The sequence below is a fragment of the Heliangelus exortis genome, chromosome 2 (genome assembly GCF_036169615.1).
Source record: "Heliangelus exortis chromosome 2, bHelExo1.hap1, whole genome shotgun sequence".
Classification (NCBI taxonomy): Eukaryota; Metazoa; Chordata; class Aves; order Apodiformes; family Trochilidae; genus Heliangelus; species Heliangelus exortis.
The window spans coordinates 77,076,106-77,097,481 of NC_092423.1; the positions used below are offsets into that span (position 1 = coordinate 77,076,106).

General features: G+C 39.4%; 1 protein-coding gene across 5 annotated transcripts in view; it reads right to left on the reverse strand.

The window, feature by feature from the left end:
* The window catches only part of TRIO (trio Rho guanine nucleotide exchange factor), a 246,764-nt gene that overhangs the window by 11,120 nt on the left and 214,268 nt on the right, over positions 1 to 21,376 (reverse strand). For 2 of the 5 annotated variants that reach the window (XM_071736660.1, XM_071736662.1), the window contains exons 36-49: positions 21,113 to 21,283; positions 17,095 to 17,190; positions 14,835 to 14,983; positions 14,062 to 14,128; positions 12,492 to 12,595; positions 11,797 to 11,866; positions 9,143 to 9,232; positions 8,423 to 8,515; positions 7,747 to 7,797; positions 7,450 to 7,527; positions 6,425 to 6,616; positions 5,310 to 5,487; positions 3,689 to 4,458; positions 225 to 472 (exon numbers count right to left, since the gene is read on the reverse strand). In XM_071736660.1, the coding sequence (XP_071592761.1) occupies positions 225 to 472; positions 3,689 to 4,458; positions 5,310 to 5,487; positions 6,425 to 6,616; positions 7,450 to 7,527; positions 7,747 to 7,797; positions 8,423 to 8,515; positions 9,143 to 9,232; positions 11,797 to 11,866; positions 12,492 to 12,595; positions 14,062 to 14,128; positions 14,835 to 14,983; positions 17,095 to 17,190; positions 21,113 to 21,283 (2,357 nt within the window). Of the gene's footprint in view, positions 1 to 224; positions 473 to 3,688; positions 4,459 to 5,309; positions 5,488 to 6,424; positions 6,617 to 7,449; positions 7,528 to 7,746; positions 7,798 to 8,422; positions 8,516 to 9,142; positions 9,233 to 11,796; positions 11,867 to 12,491; positions 12,596 to 14,061; positions 14,129 to 14,834; positions 14,984 to 17,094; positions 17,191 to 18,122; positions 18,262 to 21,112; positions 21,284 to 21,376 lie in introns of those variants that run through there. The other 3 variants (XM_071736664.1, XM_071736663.1, XM_071736665.1) reach the window with 3 other exon arrangements.

Below are 21,376 nucleotides of genomic sequence, written 5' to 3' on the forward strand. Positions count from 1 at the left end.
CTGCTCTTAGATCATGCATTCTTTCATCATCTTTTCCTGTAAGATTGCACTACTACAGATTTTTAATAATGAATATGTGCTTCCGGGCTCCATCTATTTTGAAATTTGCTAAGGGACCTCTCAAATACTTATTCTGCCTCAAGTTCATTTTTCTTCCCAAAGATCATATCAAGTTTTGGTTTAAAAGGTTCTCCTCCCCCTTCTACACCCATCCAGGTACTCACTTGATGGTTCCATCAGGGTTGTCAATGATGACTGCACTGGTATGCCCCAAGACATAGCCGGGAATCCAGCCCTCGGCTGCAGGGCACTGATCAGTGGCGGCTCTGAACACCAAAAACATGTTCTGTTGGTTGCTGGCTAGAATCTGCACGACCTCTCCTTGGTAGACATTTATCTCATCCTCCTTCACTGCCGTGTAATCGTGTGTCACCAGCATGGTGGAGATATTGCTACTGCTGCTACTTTCACTCTGAAAGTGTCAATTGGAATCGGGAAGAAAGGGGGGGAAAAAAAGAATCAAGTTTAAAGCTCATGAAGAAGGCAGGCTGTTCTTGGCCTGCTGCATAACCTGCAGAATCCACACAACTTAAAATGTAGTCAAAGAGAAGAGCCATGATTTCTCTTGTAAAGCTGCCTGCATCTATTTATCTTGTGCATATTAATTTTTTTTTCTAATACCTTCACATACAGCTGCTGCAGAAAATTCTTGCCATTACTTTTACTCCAAATCACTTCTTTTAACTAAGAGTCAGTTTATACACAGATCTCAGCTTGTCTTCCTTTCAAGCTCAAACACTGAACCTCACACTTTTATCAGTCAAGAAAACTACAGTACAGCAGGTATGACTGTTTATCATGGTCTTATAGGTGCGGTTTCAAAATCATAATAGGTCAAGAATTTACTTCATAAACACAGGAAGTTCAAACAATGAAAAATAAATATAGTCTTTTCAAGCACTCTTTGTCAGATCTCTGACACCAGCCTTCTAAACACAGTACATGACAAAGTACAAAAGAACAAAATAGGCTTTTGACAGTGTCTCTGAGGTTCAGCACACTGATTCTTGAGTTTCCAGTGACTCTGTACATTTTATTCTACCTGGACTGTTTTATTCAAGTGGGTGATTCAAGTTAATTCATGTATTTTTTTCCCCTACTAGGATGATGAAGCAAATGCTACCACTAAGAGAATGCTCTAACCCTGTGTACCCTCTGCTAAAGGATATTTATGTTTAATTCCAGATGCTCTTTTTCCAGTGGGAGAACTCATTTTATCCAGCTTAGAGGACAGTTTGCAGGCTCTTTTGTACTAACAAGCCCCTTCCATGACTCAAGCAAACTGGGAATAGTAGAACAAAAAAATCAGTCTCATTTTCAGTGATTGTTTAAAGTAAGATGACAAGATGCTAGGTTCTTTTAGCTATATGAAAAACATTATTCAGAAAAAGCTGCTTTTGTTAACCCCTTTTGTTAGGCTTAGAGGGGGAGAGGAAGGGAAGTCTGAAGTTGCAAAACCAACCTAAGCCCCAAACATTGCCCCACACACTGTTCCTGAATATACTTTCTTAGAATTCAGCAGAGTTTGTGTAACTGCAGAACTGACCTTTTGGTAACACAACATTTCTTTTTAATAATTAAATCTTGAAGGATCATATTGAACTCCAAATAGTTCTTAATTTTCAACAAGGGCAGATAACTGTGTTAAATAAACAAGTGTCTGGTAACCACAAAGTGACAAACATTCTCATGAATGGGTTATTATGAGAATTTATTCTCACCACAGAAAAACAGACTTTTCTTTTGCCTTGAGAGCAAGTAATTATTCTTGCACAGTTCATGTTTTTCTACTGCAAGTTCTGCTGGTCATCACTGAGATCAACTATGGGATCAGAGAAGAATTTACAAAAAAAGTCTAAATTTCTGCCCCTGTATTCCTGAAACACTAGCAAAACCTTTTTCTACAAAGTAACTTTTCTGAAAGTAACCAACTATAACCATATGTGCATGTAAATACACACATAAATGGTTAAATCAAAATAAATCTTCACACTCTCTTTTCTCTAGCCTGTTGACTCATGGTGTGAAATCCTGATGAAGTATGGTTTAGAAATGAGGTTATAAAGAGTTATGACCTATCTCAATTACCAAACTGAAAGACAGTTGTGAAGCAGAAGGCATGCTTTTAAATATAACTAATGTTTTATAGCAAGATAAGACTAAGCAATGGTGTCTTTTCCAAGATAGTAACAAACTAAAGTGTTTTAAAAACTGAGTGCCATCCTGCCTTGCCCTCTCTCTTTCTTTAATGGGAGAACACCGATTAACACTATGCAAGTCTTTGCTACTTATAAAAAGTACCAACATCTTAATTCATATGCTGTGCAGTAATGGCAAAATATTCCGGGCATCCCAGATATTATATGATCATTACATTTTGCAAAACTGAAGGTAAACACAAGACAGAGCTAAATCAAATCAAAAGCTGAAAGAAGATTGGAATAAAAAATATGATACATGCAAAGCATAATGTTTTCTTCTGAAACTACTATAAAAGTGTAAGAACTAAGAAGTCAGGAAAGGTCTCTGTGTTAAACTGCTTATAAAGAAATGCATGCATTAAAAAAGGCCTGGCAAGTTAGATGATTTGCAACTGGTATTGCATACATTTGTGAGAGAGCAGAAAAACAGACATTCATGAACACAACACTTAGAGAAAAATCAAACCCGAGTTCAAAAAGAAAGGCACCATAGCCTGCCTACCACATCCGTGGCAAGTGCCTTGAAATGTCTGCCTTATATTTGCACGTGCCCCTGTGATTGCTGTATGGCATTTCCTGGTGGATGTTATCACAGAGAATGTGAATTCTGTTGATACCCCAGCTTTCCGCACAAACAAACCAAGGGAATACTAAGAGGTTGAGTCTCCAGATGCCCCAAACAAGTTCTTCTTATAAAGCAGAAAGGACAAGTGGAGCAGCTATTTGTATTGGCTGGAGTAGAAGGAGGATTATTTTAGCTAGGTTTTGTTGGAGTATTTTGAGTGGACTGCAGGAAGCTTCCTTGACCAGACACAGGATTTAAAAAGAGAAACTTGTACATCAGCTAAGGTTGAAAGGAGAAGGGGAAAAATGAAGTAATACAAAATAAAAGTCAAGCTGCCCTGGGAATGCACTGTAGATGTCTCCACGTAGTTTAAACTCAACAGGATACTGGTGGCGGATTTGTGCGTGAAAGAGAAAAAAGCCCCAAGGCAATCTGCCAAAATCTCAAAGTCAGATTTAAGTGCTGGCTGCAATGCATACCCCAAGGTGCTCTGGCTGCCACACTTCAGCATGTTAATTATGTGCCTTCAAATTAGAGACGATAAAAAGCAGGAAGAGCAAGTTAGTAATAATAGCCTAGTGATCTATGCTTTCAGCAGAGGCAGAAATCGCATCTAATGTTAGGAGTTGCTTTTGTGTCTGTATACATATCCACGTTTGTATGTATACATACACAGAGAGGTAGATAATTCTGCTTGGTTTTTTTTTTTTTAATGTGCAGAAGATACTTGAACAGTTGATTATTTCAGAGCAGTGCAGCACCGGAGAGCCAGAAGTTAGTACGGAGAATGATGGTAACACGCAGAAAGGCAGCATGGGAAGGTTATAGAAGAGCTTGCAGGACAGATGTGCTCCGCTCTTACCCCATTACTCTGGGTGGAGTGAACTGACTGCTCGCTGGTCGAGGAGCATGTGCTCATGCGGTCTGTGTCCTTGCTGTGTGAAGAGTGGCGGTGGACCTGCCGCTGGAGGGAGTCATTGTCCCCAGGGAAAGTGAAGGAGCCAGGGCGGCTGGCGGGGGATGCTGGGATGGAGCTCCAAAAGGAGCCCTTCTGCAGGGGGCTGCTGGGTGGAAAAGCTTCTTTGCCAAAAGGAGAAGGGAAAGTCGTGGAGAGAGGAGAGTTCAATGGTGAGATGGCTCCCGGCCTTGGCTTTCCAAGCGTCAGAGATCCTATGCTGTTCCTCGAGCGACTGTCCTCTGAGCTCCCACGTGAGTCTTTCTGGACTCCATCAGTTGAGCCAGAAATGCTTCCAGCTGTCTTCCTGGGACTTTCAATAACTTTCATCTTGGGAATCTGCTCAGCTTCTCTCTGAGGACCATCCAGTTCTGCATTGGGAGGGTGCCTGTCTGGCTGGCTCAGGCCACTTTCTAAGGAGGTGTTGTAGTGTGGCAGGGAGAGATTGTGAATGGACGTACCTGACATCTTGTCTGCCTCTGCTTGGGCCGAGGCTGCAGAGGAGACCAGGACTGGGGAATGGTGTCTGACAGGCTGGGGGATCCGGGATGGCCGGCTACGGCTGGAGCTGGGGATGCCACTACAGCTGCTGGGGCCGCTGCTGTTACCGCTGCTGCTCCCGCTGCCGCCTCCACCACTGCTGTGGTTCCTCTGGTACTCGATGGGGGACGTCAAGGCTGTAATGGGGGTGGGAGGGGATGTGATCAGGGAAAGGGGGGCAAGGAAGGGAACAGGAACAGTTTAAACCAGACATGTTTACTAGCAAAAGGGGAGTGCTGTTCAAACAAGATAAATTGCCTTAGTGGTGCTGGTCACGCCATGGACCTCAAATCACTTTTCTACATCCCACCTTCATGACCTGCTATATGTACCTCTGTTAAAGATGAAAAATCTGAACCCCAGGAGAAATGATTTCCTCTAGAATCACATTGTCATTTAGCAGCCAAACTGAGAAAAAACAGGTGTCAATCTGAATTCTCAACTTCTTTTTCCATCCATTACAACATTTCAAAAAAACCCGAGCAAACATAGATGGAACCAATGGAAATGAAAATACAGCAAGAACTGTCTAGTGTCACAGCAGACATCACTGTTTTCTACTTTTCTCCTGCAGAACCTGAATGTTTTTGCCACAGTAAGATGTGAAAACACTGGCAACAGAAGTAACACAAGCAAAACATATTCTTAATAAATGCTTAGCATTCCACTGGGGTTTCGTCTTTAAAGGCATGCATTTACTTAAAAGGGGCACAACGAGCTCTCCACCTCAACTGATGGTACCAATCTTGATTCACTCCTACTAAACATTTGGAAAATTTCACCAAGAACACCACGTCAGTTCAAGACTATCACTCTTATAATAAATCCTAGCATCTGTTCTGAAGCAGAACTGCAGCACATATCCCCCAACTGTTCTATATTAGCTCAGGCAAAAGGCAACTTGCAAAACCTTTCAAAGCCAAGGAAAAACAGATGAGAGAGGATACATTTTTTTATTATGAACACCCAGTGAGAGGAAATAATTTACCATTTAAAAAGTTGCGCTGGTTTTCCAAAATTTGGTTAATTTCATGGATCCACAACTGGCGGACTCCTGGACTGGCGGAATGCAAAATAAAGGTCTCCGTGACATCGCCCGTCCTTGATGTTAGTGCAAATTTACATGGATCGCTGTCCACATTTTCCTCCAGGGAAAGGCAACTCACCTTCATGGAAAAAAAGGAGAATTTACTTCATCTAATTTATGAGAAACATGCCTCTAAAACATCTTTCTTAGAAGATCAAAGTGAGACCTTAAGATGATTAACATCCTTTCTTTCCATAAAATAGTAATATGAAATGAAGACTTATGGTAAACTACAGATTAGTGTACAGCTTATACACTGTACCTGAACAATCTCCAGCTGGTCAGTACGGCCTAATGTTCTCCATCAGCTCTCACTCTCACTTTTTCTTAATTAAAATGCTGAACCTGCTATGGTTCAGAGCTATGGAGCTCTACCACTGGCTCACACTGAAAACCTCTGCTGCAGACACAGCACTGCTTTGGAACAAGATGCTCAGATGGCAAGCAAAGCACCGAGCTGAATTAAAGGAAAGCAGGGTCCACCCAAAATGCTTCACAAGAAGGGCTGGGGGGCACTAATATCAATAGTTTTTGTTTCAGTGAAGGCTTGAAGTGGAAGCAAACACTTTTTTATTTGAGGGATCTGACTGGAGAAGAGCTAAGATGTCTAAGGTGGCACTACTTAAAGATGTTACCTACACATTTGGACTGTTTTCAGCTGAAACTTTAAAGAAGGGACACAAAGACACGATCTTAATTTGCAATACCTTTCCAATGTGGTATAAATACAGCACAAGCCTGAAGAATAAACTGTGAATGCTTGTCCAGCTTTGTATAAGAACACCCGTTTTGGCATGCTTCGTGAGGGAAGAATGAGAGCACTGGGATCTAAAGATTTCCATTTATCATCAGAGCGAGCACAAATTTGGTAGGAAGCAATCTGAGGAAATGGCTGGCACCTCACTGAGCTGTACCATTGCTCATCTACATGTCACTAGTGACTCCACACTGAATCAGAAACTGTTACCTCAGCAGAGCTTATGCAGGGCACACAAAGACTCTCACACAACAGTTACCTTGATGCTGTTTTTAAACAAGAATCCGGGCATGGAGAAACCTTTCTTTTTATCTAGCAGCTCACTGAAAATAACAATCTGCTCAAACAGGAAAACCCGTCTCTCCTTGCAGCGCGGCAGAAGTCCTGTGTCCTGGTCTGTAACCAAGAATGTGTCCTGGAGCAGGAGCTTACCCTGGGCTACAATTTTACCCTAAACACAGAGGCAAGCAGAAATCCATTTAGTGCAGTTCTTAATTTCTTTCCCCAATCATCTTTTTTGAGCAGATGCTTATGTCAAAATAGTTCTGTGTCTTTGCTGATTTCTGACAGTTGCTGACCACTAGGTATTAATTGATCCTCTTACACACAAGACTTTCTTGTGTGCTTTCTCAAAAAACAAAGAAAAAAAAAATCAATCCACCCTTCTCAACTCATACTGTAGTTTGAGGCTTGTAACACTAAGGCTTTTCATCTCTCTTTTCTCAGTAGCTCCCACAGTAACTCAAACTATTCCAGTGCCTTCCAGGATGTTGAAAAGGGGAAGAATTCAAATTCATACCTGCATCACAGAGCAGAAAGGGCTTTGCAAGCAGACTGTGTGGCTATGATCTGGCTGATGCATACTGCTTTACCAGCCAATTTCCATCTCTTCTAGACTTAGCGAAACAAGAAGGGTTACAGTTGCCTCTGGTACTTTTACTGACCTCAGCAACTCCTCCTTTGTCTCCACTGCTCAAGTCAGGTCTGCCCACCTGCTAATAACTGATTACTTCACTACTTTGCAAGTCATTAGTCAGTACAAGACGTGTAGTAACACCACAGCTTCCTAGGTTTTGCAGAAGGAGTCACCTCGCATGACTGACACAACAGGTAAAGTTTCTCAGGACAAAGTCCTTGGCTAAGACTTGACTTTTTAATTCACTGCTTTTTGCACCAGCTGACTAGATAGTGAGGGAGCACCCTACCCCATTTCTCCCCACAGCACTAATGGTTAATTTGTAGACAACCTGACCAAAACTCTAAGCAAAATCCCAGCCAACTTACATCAAATCCTTGCAGGCGGCCAACATTCATCATGTCATTACACCGTTTTGGTACTATACACATGACCTCTACAGCCCTCTGTTCAAAAAAAATAAAAAGTCAAAGCTTTATTTTCCAAGTGAGTCAGCAGAATAGAACCTTGTTTCATTTGCTATGGTTGCTTTAGAACACAAATGTGAAAAGTAAACACATCATAATCACATTCTGAAAAAGATGACAAAAAGAAGGAGACTGTCAAAACAAGCAAAGTTCAGAGTAAAGAATGTTCAAATCACTAAGAGAGAATGTCTCAAGTACCTCTAGTTCTGTTGTGTCAAGGTTAGCTTTTTTAGAATATTTGAGGAAGTCCTAAAAAAGGAAAAAAAAATACTGTGAGTTCTCATTTGTCAGCAAAGACAAATCTTAGAAAACCTGAATTTGATATCCTCTGCCAAAGAAAGACTGCAGAAGATACCTAGAAAAATTCTCTTTTTAAAGCTTCTTGCTACAGTGCTTCCCCCTCTTTAAGACTTATTCACTATTTTGATTTACATCATACAAGAACATGTATTAAGGCAATGACCACTATGATACACACGGGATTGCTCTTTAGGAAACATTTATGTGATATTAAATTGTTTGCAGATGTAGATGGGAAAGCTGGGTTCAGTCCCAGCAACATACCACATTCACATCTGAAACTGGTTGGAAGATATCTCTTCCCTTCCTATGACATTGGTAAAAATTCTAAACATTTCCCTGTCACTGACGTGAGTTCCTCTGGTCTTTAACTATATAAAGAGAGAATAAAATTCTGCCTAAGCCATTTACTGCAATTTTTGTAACTCCTTGAATATACTCAGAAATAATCATATTACATTGCTTACAAATCTGGATTGTTTGTGAAGAGTGCAGAAGAGCATCAGCAATGTTTTCAAAAGAAAATGTATCAGTTAACACCTGTATTAAATTATCCATGTCAACATCACTTTACCTTTAGTAACAGCTGGTATTTCATAATTCTCTGGACAGGTTTTATTAGCAAGTCTGTGAGCTGCAGTCTGTGGCCGAGGCGCTGCTTTAGATCCTAAGGGTCATAAACCAAGTATTTTGTTTGTTTTTTTTATTAGAAACTACTTTGTTTCATTGAGTTAAAAACATCATAGGACCAATTACTATTAGTGGCTATCAAACCAGAAACTGGCAAAAGTCAAGTGTATAATCTAATGTTAAATTAGCAACAGCTAGAGTCCTCCCTCTTACCCATATCAGCTTTCGCCCCCCCCTCCAAGAACCTTCCATGTATTGGGTTTTTTTTAAGATTGTATGCTGAAATTTATTTTTCCATCACAAGTTTTATATAGTGTATTTTTGACAGTGATCTTTGCATATTCAAAACTGCCACTTCATATATAAAATGCACTATTAACTTCATGGGCTAGGGACTAGTAAGTATGAAACTCTACTGATTAATTAGTATCTTAAATGTAGACTTTAGTTTTCATCCCCTAGAGATTAATACATCTCTGGAAGCCTTTATCAGACTTGAGAAATTGGAACAGAAATGGAAAGAAATAACTTACAACAATAACAATGATGTGTGCTGTCTGTTTTGGTTTTTTTTTTGTTTCTCTATTTTGGTCAACAGATCTGACAAGGCATCACTGCACACACCATTCATCTTCCATATAACTTTCTTTCTTCAGGAACCTACCTCAAAAAATGTATCAATGTACTCCGAGACAATGTGCTCAGACTTTGGTTTGTTTTGGCAGTAAACTATGTACATGTGCAACCTTCTCTCCTAGAAGAACAAGGATACAGAATGATAGATAGATCATCAAGAAAAAAACATGCCAGATTGAAATGGAGTATTATTATAGGAAGCACAGCTGTTCAAAAGTGTAAACTTAAAAAGGTCCTTTTGAGGGAAATAAACAGCTACATATGCAGAAATTACAGATCTGACAACACATTTATTTGGGAATATAACGATGATTTCTGAAAGGCAACACAAGCAAAAAAAATGCCAGTTATAAATACTCCTGAAAAACAGGTATTTAGAGATGATAGCTCAGCAGATCCTGCAATAAAATTAAGTGTGAAAACAGTTTTCTTTCTTTTAGCAATAGCAATGGATAAAGCTTTCGTAATATTTTTTTTAAACCGTAATATTTTTTTAAACTGATATTAATGATCTGATTACTATTCTAATATACTAGTGACCTCCTTTTGTTCAGCTGTACAGAGCAGTTAGGAGAAGCCTTTCAAATCTTCTATTTAGTATTAGCTGCCCTACTGGAGTTTCTGTAGGGAAGTCAGTGATGTAGCCTGGAAATGGTGGTTGTAGGCTAGAAATGGTAGTGATAGTGTCAACTCTCACTGCCTGAGATGTATTTTGTGCATGTGTTTTTAAAACCAAGGCAGCAAAAAAGAGGGAGAAAGGGTAACTTCATCCTTTCAGATTCATTCTTGATTACCAACCTTGCTGGAGAAGAAACACAGACACACCATGTGTGCCTAACTACCTACTTCAAAATCTTACTTATTTTGCTAGGATATGTTTGCTTTTAGCTTTGCTGCTCAGAGACTTATGGAGTACCGACCAGTAAAAAGAAACAGAAAAAAAAAAAAAAAAAAGAGGAAGAAATAAGGTGGAGATTGAAAAGGACAGAAAGGACACAGACTCTCCCCCTCCACTCTGCTCTTCTGAGACTCCACCTGGAGTCCCCAACACAAGGACACAGAGCTCCTGGAATGTGTCCAGAGGAGAGCCACTAAAATGACCAGAGGGCTGGAGCAGCTCCTGTATGGAGACAGGCTGAGGAAATTGGGGTTGTTCAGCCTGGGGGGGGCTACAAGAAAGCTGGAGTACGGCTTTTTACAGGAGCGTGTAGTGACAGGAAAAGGGGAAATGGTTTAAAACTCGAAGAGGGGAGATTTAGGTTAGACATTAGGAAGAAATTCTTTCCTGTGAGGATGGTGAGACACTGGCACAGGCTGCCCAAGCAAGTTGTGGATGCCCCTCCCTGGAAGTGTTCAAGGCCAGGTTGGATGGGGCCTTGAGCAGCCTGGTCTAGTGGAAGGTGTTCCTGCCCATGCAGGCGGGTTAAAACTAGATGATCTTTAAGGTCCCTTCTAACCCGATCTACTCTATGATTCTATTCAATGATTAAAAGCAAGACTGGAACTGTCCTGTTCTAGCTGACAGGGTTTTGCTAGAGGATGCTGTAATAGCATCATTGCTTTCCTTTCCATCTGGAGGTATAAGGATGCCTTTCAAAGACAACTCAGTTACAAATATACCAGTGGAAAGTAAAACAGCAATTAGAAACTGGGAGTTACTTTCTCCAGGACCCTCATTTTACCAATGCCAGAATTCTCCCCTCTCCCCATTCATTTTTTAAAATAAATAATCCCTCAGAAATGAAACAGCTCATTTCTCATCATTAGTCCAGGAATAACTTATGGCATCCAGTGCTAGTTTCATTAATGTTGGGCTCTCTGCTCTTCTGTTACCCTGGTATTGACTTCAAGCCAGGGAGGAAAAAGCTGAAACCCATTAAATCTGCTTTAATCCACTCTTCAGTTGCTGCACAATTGTGCAAACGTTCCTATTTAGCAGGCAAGTTTCCCTTCTGCTGTCTTGCATGATCTGGAGTACCCTGAGACCTTATCTCAGATATTAAATTGTATTTCTACACATAGGACACCAAAATGACTAATTCATGGCATGTCTGATGTGTTCTAAATTTTGCTATCTAATTTCTAAGTAAGTAGTTTATCTGATTTCCTTCCGAAGCGTTAAAATATCCCCATGTAGCACATGGTCATTCTTTTTCATAAAAGGGGAAAACAGGGACTAGTATAAAGATATAAAGGGTACTAAGTTGGACTAAAATTAACCATCATGAATTTTTGACACCCTCCCCAGGTGAAGAGGGACCAATCTCAGCCATTACTGCAGTTCTCAGAAAGGGAAAGAATACAAAACTAGAATGCACTGAAACTGGAAAGATGAATGAGCCTCTTTCCTATTTTTGTTTCCTATCTTCCATGGTACTGCATGGATACCTAGGACTAGAATGCAGGTATCATATGAAATAAAAATTCCCTTGCAGAGAACTGAATTGAGAAATGGCATTCTCATTTGTATTTCCTCTCTACAGAAAGATATTGAGGACAAAACTGAGAGTGTTTACTTAAGTCAATTTATAAGCTCTTCTAAGCTGTCACTCCATCTCTTAAAGTGAGGAATATTTTACAGTGATTTCTTAACTGTATTGTACCATAGATAAATCCTTAATAATCAAACATGTCAGTCAGTAGTAGCAATAGGGCTTTGACAAGAAATACATTTGCACTTACATGCTTAACAAACAGAGATCCCAGCTTTTCTGGATCTTCAAGGCACTTTTCCAACTCTCCTAAAAAGAAGCTGGACATAAACAGAATAAGTACTTTTTTTCTGACAGTAGACACTATAGCAACAGGTGACTGCAACGCAGTCTTACTGAAAGGACCACTTTGTGTCTCATATCAGCAGCTTTGGATATGAATGTACGTCCAAAACGACAATGTTAACAGTGTAATGTTCTATATAGATTTCTAAAGACACATTGAATCCATGCCAAGATGAAAAAATGCTGCTGTTCATTAATAAAATTCTTTAATTTTATATATTGTTTGAAACTTTTCTCCTTCCTAGTCTGAATGCCTGAGGTCTTCATATTGCCATTCTAACCCCTAGCAAATTCTTTTGACTATGTTCTCACTGAAAATACTTCTGAAACCAAAGCCTCAGACAATGTACAAACCTCTGTACATAATACTATACATAGTATAGATTACCAGTTGAAGCATCTTCTATATATATGCATCCTTGTTTAAAGCAAAAATCTTCACACGAACATTTGTTAAGCTGAACCCACAGTATCTACAACCCAAGTACAAGATCAATTGTATTACCTTGTAACTGAACACTGGAAGAAAAAAAATAATTTCTTAGTATAGTATTATTTAGCTATAATTGTTTAGCAGATGGTTTTAAAGTTAATACATACTCTCTGTGCCAGTCATAAATCTGGTGAATGTTTCCAAATACAATCTTGTCTTTGCCTTTCATGTCATCGGGTACACCATCTTCCTTCATAAGTGCCATATAACCCTAAAACAGTCCAAGGAAATTCAATGTGAATATTTTAACTTTAAAAAAAGCAAACTGTCTTTAATCTCCCTGTTCTCAGAAGCTTTGCAAATCAACCACGACAACAGCTTGCTTGGGACACAAAACCAAACCAAAAACCTGCTCTGTAGCATAAAGAAAGCCAGAAAATATCACAAATTTGCTTCAAGTTGTCTATAAAACTCCTCCCAGTGCTGGAAAGACATATTCACTCTAGTTAACTTAGCCTCTGTGAAGACCCTCAAAGCACAGAGGAAACTTCCACAGCCCTTCTCCTTAGTGTCTGAAGCAGCTGCAATGCTTTGCCAGGTAGAGCTCTTACCAAGAACAAACCAAAGCCACTGAACTGGCTTCTGCACTCCTTTGCTCAGCGTTTCTTGTTTCAGTCATTCACAGAACACCTTAACCAAAGTGTAGCTGAGGAAGAAAGCAGCTGCAGTGCATATACACTGCATGGACTACTACTTGTGGTATGAGCAAGCAAAATGCCACAAAAATCAGACATCAGCAAGCAAAACTTCTATTAGAAGCATACTGGCAGCAATAAAGATCCTGTTACATTTCCTCATAGTCTCATCTTCTTCTTTCTAGGCTATCTATATACTTGTCTCACTCTGCACTTCAATCACATAGTTAGAATTGTGAGTGTTTTTAAATTTTGTAGTATTCATACAACTCTATTCCTTCCGTTTTTGTTTCCTAATACTTCTACTCATAATCAGCCAGAGATGCTTTTGGTTTGCAAAGTTTATGCTTTGATGTCTAGTATTTTCTGGGTGTCTAGAATACTAGTTACAAATTTAATTTGTTCATAGCCTTCTAGTGCACCCTTTACACATGGTAAAACCACAATGCCAATCTTTCTTTCTTTCTTTCCATCTCTCCCTTCTTTAAAAAAGAGTTTAAGAATTGAACCTTGCTAGGCTGAATGACACTGTCATGTTCATTCTCTCTATTCTTCCAAATGCATTTTGTTGGTAGATGAAGACTGGAGGGAGATGTGTGGTATTATTTTACATAGGGGGAACTAGGAAGTCTAAGGAAAGCCTAGCAGTAGGAGAAGAAGCAAGTCTTTCAAATGAAGGACAGTTCCTCTACCTGCTGAGTTACAATGCTTTTTCAAATTTAGTTGTGCTAAATGAAAACATTTAGTCTTAAGATACTCTTAGCCCAGAGATACTGATCTTAAAAAACTACTAACACACGCTCCTCAGAAAAACAGTAAAATGCATGCAATACCAGGAAGGAAACAAGAAATGAGATCTGATGCAATATTTCTGATATGTTAAAAGCCTGGGAAAACTCAGAATATAAAAACATTCACATTTTCAGTTTCTTCCCGTGTTTTGTTTTTACAAGCTATACAGCTGGTCAGTATCACACTGGGGGGGGAAAAAAAAAAAAAAGAAAAAAAAAAAAATCAAGGGAGTGAGTGAAAACCATCATACCTCAACTACATAGCCCAGATCTCGTACATAATCTCGCTCTGTCTCCACTAATTCCTGTAAGACATAGCTACAATGGAAAGAAAATAGTGAACACACATGCCATTAAAAAAAATAAAACAGACTTTTAAAGAGCATTAATGGCATACAGCTTTTTACACATTTGCAGTCACATATGTTATGTAAGTGGAACTGAAATGGAAGAATTAATGCACATTCTTTCTAAGCAAGATGCTGCTTTGACTTTGGAACCTGAGCAGGCTTACTTCTGTTTATCCAAAGTCAGATGTTTTCTTTTATGTGTCATTAAAATTAAACATTTAACTACTGTTTAAAATAAAATGCTATTATGTCTTTGGACTGGAGACTTTTAGGTGTAGGAACTGTTATTTCTACCTACAGATTTAAATAATTTTGAAACCAGGCAGGCTTTTGCTCTACCACAGTAAAATCTTACTATTACATAAAGAAATTAGGAGCATGGTGGAACAGACCAAGGGGAATGACCACTTCTTTGCAGTCTCATCACCCTCTAAACATTTAAAGATCAGGACCTTACTGTATAGCTGAGACTGACATGTGACAGAAGCCACAAATGAAAAAAATCACAGGACATTTGAATTACGACTGTTTCAGAAAAGTTTGTTCTTTGCATCATGTTGACTGCATATTTTACACCTGTTGTTTTTGCTGCCAGTTCAAAATGGCAATTTAAAACGTATTTCCTGTATCTCTTAAAAACACTGTCAAAAAAGGAGTGAAAAATGTGGTCTTACTGTCGTCTTTTTAAGGAGCTGGATTTCCTTTCTTCCATCTCATCTATGGGTGATGAGGAGGAGAGAAGGGAGTTATCTGAAGGGTTGAAGGATGGACTGCTGCTGTCACCTTGATCTACCAGCAAGGAACTTGGACGGTCCTCCAGAGCCTGAGAAGGTGTTGAAGACAAGATGGCAACAATTAATTTTTTCCCCTTTATTCACAAGATCCATTTACCTGAAGCCGCATAGGGGAAGCTATCGGAAATCAAATACTGCAATATATCTCAGCAAAGGTAGTTTTAAGCTTCCAGGAAACCAGTCAACAACTTAGCTTCCCAAGACAGATAACCTAACCTTACAGAAGCACATTTGGGATATGTCAGTCTTTCCTTCACAGGAAAAGGAAGGAGTTCAGCTGGTTTAAGAAGCAAGAGATAAAAATCAGCCTATCCTCCTCAGTATGTAAGTACTTCTATGGTGAAAGCTAAACAGATGTGTGCTTATTGCTGGGGATTAAATTGTATTTGTCATACTTCAGTTCTGGCATATGCAAGTTACTTTCAATAATAAATAAGGCATCTTAAAAGGAGATTCTTTGGATGTTACACTTTTCATTACAACAGAAGTGGCATTCTTTGTAAAACATTTTATTTGTCATACTAACTAGCTAATATTCTGACTCATTGAAGAAAATACTGATTCTATTCAATGTTGCTTTTGAGTTTCCTGACAGTTCATATCCTCAGAAAGAGTCCCTATCTCTTCTGCCAGATACAGTGTCTTCCTTGCATGGACTCCACAGGATTCTGTTTGTATAAAAGATGAAGAAACTATGGGAGAAATAAAACAAAAAAGTTTCTACGAAGTATTTGACTTCTTTAATTTAAGCCCATTGTCATGGATCAAGCTACAGTTATATATCACATTTTCCTCGCATGCAATGCAGCCTTTAATGCAAGACACATTGACTTCATCAGGGTGGGGTTCAACTGTCATCTTTTTTCTTTCTCTACAAGAAATGAAAACCCAATCATGATATGACTAACACAAAAAATTAGGGGAAGCTGACCCCTGGCTAAAACTGTGAAATGAAAACACCTCCACCAGGAGGGGCCTACATGGTTGGATCACTAAATTATATCTACTGTTAGGCTGCCTGAAAGACACATGGACTATTGAGCTTTCCATTTACAGAAGACTTTTGAGTTTTCCCATAGAATACTTTTTATTCACTGTTTTGGTGCAAGAGAAGTAAAAAGCAAAGTTAATATTTTAAAAGAGTGCAGTAATTATTTCATGCAGTAATGTAAGCAAAGCATTAAGTCCTTCTCAATGAGGAAATAAATTAAAAGTTATAATTCTGAAATTCCAGCTGCATAAATTTATAACAAGCCTAGTAAATATCAACCTTTAGTAATATGGGGCTGCCATGCTGCAATTCTCTGTAGTTTTCACTGGGGTACCTCTACTGAGCCCAACAGGGCCTGTTACAAAAGCCAGACTTAAAGGCTTTGACAGAATCACAGAATTTCTGAGGGACTTCTTGACACCATATTGTTTCCAAGCTCCCAGCTCAAACAGGGTCAGCTAGAGCAATTTTTCCAGGACTGGATCCACCTCATTCTTAAATATGAAGAAAGGCCTTCCTAGAATTATCTATACACACCATTCTTTGTCAGTGAACACCTTCAGAAACAGAAATGTTAAAACAGAAACCTAAAAAAGCTGACACAAATTCCTCCTACTAATTTGTTAGCAAAGACTGAAAAGCAAGAAAGGAGGCACTAGCATTCAAAATTAACCTTTTTGTCTTTTACTTATTTCTTCATTACCATGTTGCCTAAAGAGCAGCTAGACAGCATAAATGTTTCTGTGGGAGGGATACCTACTTTACTGCTGAACCTTATAAAATCTGCTACAAATTTGGTTTCAGGGAATTCTTCATATAAAGGTTTATCAGACCAAGACTCTGGCTCTTTGCATTCATTTTACTAGCAGGACATTTTCTTTTATTAGTAGGACATACATTTTCTCCTGTCCCACCTCCTCTTCCTCTTATTTACTGCTTTTTGCTTCTCTACAAAGCCATGTACCTAATCAGGAAAGTGTTTTTACAAAAGACAGTGTACAAAACAACCTGTACACCAGCCCAGAAAGTGACTTTTGAAATAGGCATCAAGTTTTACAAGTCAAACGCATGTAGCTTTTCTTTGCATGGCAAGTCAGGACTTTTAAGACTCAATTTCTTTAAACATATACATTTGCCAGTCAGCCTCACCATTTTACTTTTGACGAGCTCTTCAATTGCACTGACTAGTTCTGCAGCACTGGGTGTCTCAGAGCTGGTTGGCCGCACCAGTAATCGAGAGGATGTCTGTGCAATGACACAAAGGAAGGAGAATCCCAGAGTTAGCCTGGTACTTTGCTCAAGGATGGAGAGACTTCCTTCACTTCTCTGTCAGACAAAGATACCTGACAATAGCTGTCAGTACAGTGTAACACTAAGATCATCCCTTCCACTTTGGACAAGCGGATTTGGGAATTTTAAGTAACCCCACAGAAATTAAATGCTGGGATAAAATATCCCGTTTCTTCTTGCAACAGAAGTCAAGGAAATATCCTTCATCTTGCTGATTATGATAATGCCTGACAAATAGCTATACAAATCACCTTAGCTGACCCAATGGACAACAAACCATTTGTTAACATATTTTGTTGTTGGTTAAACAAAGTGACAACTGCAGAACAGTAACCAGAACCAAGAAGACTTGAAACAAAGGAGTAAACAGTTTTAAACTAAGAAAACATCAGTAACTCAGGGGCATTTACTTTTCTAAAGGAGCTGGGGTATATTGCCCAGGTTCAGAGGGGAAATTGAGCTCACCATTCCTTGGGCCATCCATTTTCCCAAATGGTATGTGTAGAGCACAGAAGATCTCTGGCCTCTTAAGCTATAAAATGCCAGTTTATAGATACAACTGAAGGTAAAAGGTGTTCACAATAAAGGATTCTGGGAGAGGACCATTAAATTCAGCCTCAGTAATTTGCAAACAGAGTTGTTTGCATATTACATTTATCATTAAATAACTGGAAAGTGGAAACAGGGTGTAATATGAACCTTTCTTCATATTACGAACAGCACAGTGAGTATCATGTAGGCACACAGAGTAAGCTGTCCTGTAAATGTTTCCAACAAACTGGACAAAGAAATGGCACATATAATGACGTAACACAAGAGGTTCTGCTGAAATCAAGCACGAGTGTAACAAGGCTCCCCATAAGTCAATACAAAAAAGAATATACAGATTTTAGGTAGTTTGCCTTGCACTTGCCTTATTCAGAAAGGAAAATGGGGACTGGGTAAGCAAAGGAAATACAGACAAGTTTAAACGGAAAGATACGGGAACTGAGCCAAAGCAGAAACAGAACACAAGTCAACATGATGCTGCATCAGAGTTTACAAAAAGAGAAAACAGAAAGCAAAAATAATTAGTTTCATATTAACACAACTATCTTGAAACTTTAATACTGCTTATCCAAAAATCAAATGCAAACAACTTGTAAACTGCCATCAAATGCAAATCCATGAAGTGTGCAATGATTCTACTGAATGGAAGAATGCATACTGTGCAGATGAGCTTTTAAGGGAGAAAATGGTTATGTTATTTAGTGATATAAGACACATCAGCATGGCCTAGCACAGGATGTTTGCATGCACACCAAAAACTGAGAAATCCCACAGCTACCATGTCTTTTAGGCAACTGTATGCTCCTAAAACCTGACTGTTGACCAGCTTTGCCAAAGCTGTGCTTGCATGTGGGTTTCACTTTGGATATGGAGCTCAGCTTATCCTTTCAAAACACTGGCAGTGGTGGAAGCAGGCTCTGGTCAAGATCCCTTCCCTCTGCAGGACTATATGAGCTGTGATTGCTGGTGAAACTTCAGAAATGTTTGGTTTCCAGCTGTGGTTTTATGACATATCTGAAAAGATGAAGTCTGTCTGCTGACCTTCCTGATGAGGCACTCTGGGAGCAGAATACACCTCTTGCCCAGAAAACAAGGAAAGGTGGGGAGAGCATTACACAGTGGTGTGAGATACTGCTGGAATCCACAGCAGGCTGGGTAGGGAAGGAGAAACCCAGCGAGCAGGGAGTTTCCAGCAGAGAGTGTTGTCCAGGAGCCCTGGAGAGGAAGAAATGCTGGCAGTGAGGTATAGTCAAAAGCCAAACCTCTGAGGTCACGAAAAGGAGAAGACATTCCTCGGGATCCAGAGGAGCCAAGCAACCCAAGAAACCACTGAGCGTGGCAGGAATGTGAAGGAGGACTCCACCCAGAAGGCAGACATCTGGGAATTTGTTTGCACGCCTTTTATTAATCAGCAACTCCACCAACAGGGTCAGCTGACTTCTGCTGGGTAAAACTTTGCTCTGGCTTCTTCTCACTTCTGCATTCCAATAAAGCATTTGCTTTAGATACTGGAGATGGATGATATGTCTTAGTGAGTGGACTTCAGGGAGGCTCACACAACCTCCCAGGCAGCTGCATGAGGGGGTATTTTACTTTCCAGCATGGAGCAGTCAGACGCTGCACAGAAACAATGCTCCAAAAAATCATCATTTACATGTTTTAAAAAATTAGGGTATAATATGAACTGCACAGAATTTTAACTTCTCAAAAGTCTTCTCTAGAATGCAGTTTAAGCTACTTTAAAAACTGTTGCAACATGTTTTTCCTGCAGTGGGTCCCTGTTGGGGACTGAAAGCTACTCAGAGCCTCTTACTCCACTGTGTTATGGGACTGACTTTGCACCAGAAACACAAAAGGGAAGAGACAAGCATATCCCTTCAGATGAACGTTCTTGCTGCATAAAAAGAACTATAGAAGCAAAAGCCATATTTATCTCAAGAACTTTATATAAGGATTTCATATTGTTTTTTATTATCACTGAAGGGACATGCAAATATGGCAGCTTCTCAGCACACAGAATTAATTAAATAATTAAGATGTTTTCACCAACATTATTTTTGCTCTATTTCTAAACTTCAACATGTGATCATTACTTTCTAGCAATAAAATATTCTCTCTTGTCTAAAGGCTGGCAACATTATAAAATGCAAATTTTCCTGTTTTATTTCAGGAATATTTCCAAACATATTAACTCCAACTCATATATATCACTTTTTCAATTTAGAAAACAGATAGAAATTATATACACATAGACCATGAAAGCAAGCCATTTTGATCCTACAAATGATAGCTTCAGGGATGATTGAGATTCCTCACTGAAAGGCAGTGGGATGAAAGGAAGAAAAAAAAATTCAACAAGATCAACCAAAATTACCAACAACATCTGCATGACTCAGAACAGTGAGTAACCACCCACAAAACTCACTAACAATGTTCATGCTAGAAAGTACAATGGTTAAAAATGCAGCAAAATGGGAAGCAAACAGGGAATGTGAGTATTTGCTGACGAAGCTCACATTGTCTCTATTTCAAAACCTTTTTTTTACAGGCTCAGTAGTTGCCCCCTAACCATGTGGATCCAGGCTGAGAAGTGAAATAAATCCTGTCAATGTATGAACACCACAACATTTGAGAGAAACAGATAATCTGCAAGATCTCCTTCATGCGATTACTATCTACATCCAGAATTTAGTTACTGATGCAAAATGTTTATCATCAGTTTTAATGTTCCCTTTGTAAGGAAAAAATGTGGATTATTACCCTTATTCTGATATTAATTTATCAACATACTTGTAGAGGCACAAAAGATAAAAAAAAGGAAAGGAAAAGAATGCTTCACTGCTATACAGAAACACCTTGGATTTTACGTGAACAGTTCTTTCTCCTAAGGCACATATAGTGAATTTTTTTTCCCCCTGGACTGAGGTTAGCCAAAAGAATGGGGCTTGACAAACAGTCTAAAATCTACAAAGGTATTGTACAACTGTTACTGTGATAAACTTTACTTGCACATAGTATTTTAACCTAAATACCCACAGGTATGATTATAAAACAATTAAATCCTCATCAGTAAATTTGGAATCTGCTAAATAGGCCTTCAAAGCTGCCCATTTCCACATTTAAACTGCTAGCAGAAAAATAAAGAGAGGCACTTATATCACACTCTTCATGGGAAACTCTTTTACTGTTCTCTGAAGTGGTATAGAGATTGCTCCTCTCTACCATAAAGCTCTCTTACGCACATTACAGAGACTTGGCTAAAGAAGAAAGATTGGTGCAAACAGAGGTTAGGTCAATGTGAGAAGCCTTCCCAGCTTCCTCTTCCTACCTTGTCATCCTGGGAGTCGGGCTGGAGCAGACTGTGTTGCTGAATTGCCATTGGAGGAGGAAGGGGTACAGCATCTGCTCCCTCTTCACCTTCCTCCTCCCCGCAGCTCTGCATGCCTGAAGAGGATGACTTGGACAGAGTGCCACTGCTCAGCCCCTCGTTCCGACCTCTCTGTAAATAAAATCAAGACATTCAAGCTGTGTCATCTCCTCAGCAGCATGAAGCTTGTTCAATGCAAGCTTGTCTTAAACAAGCCTGTTCTGT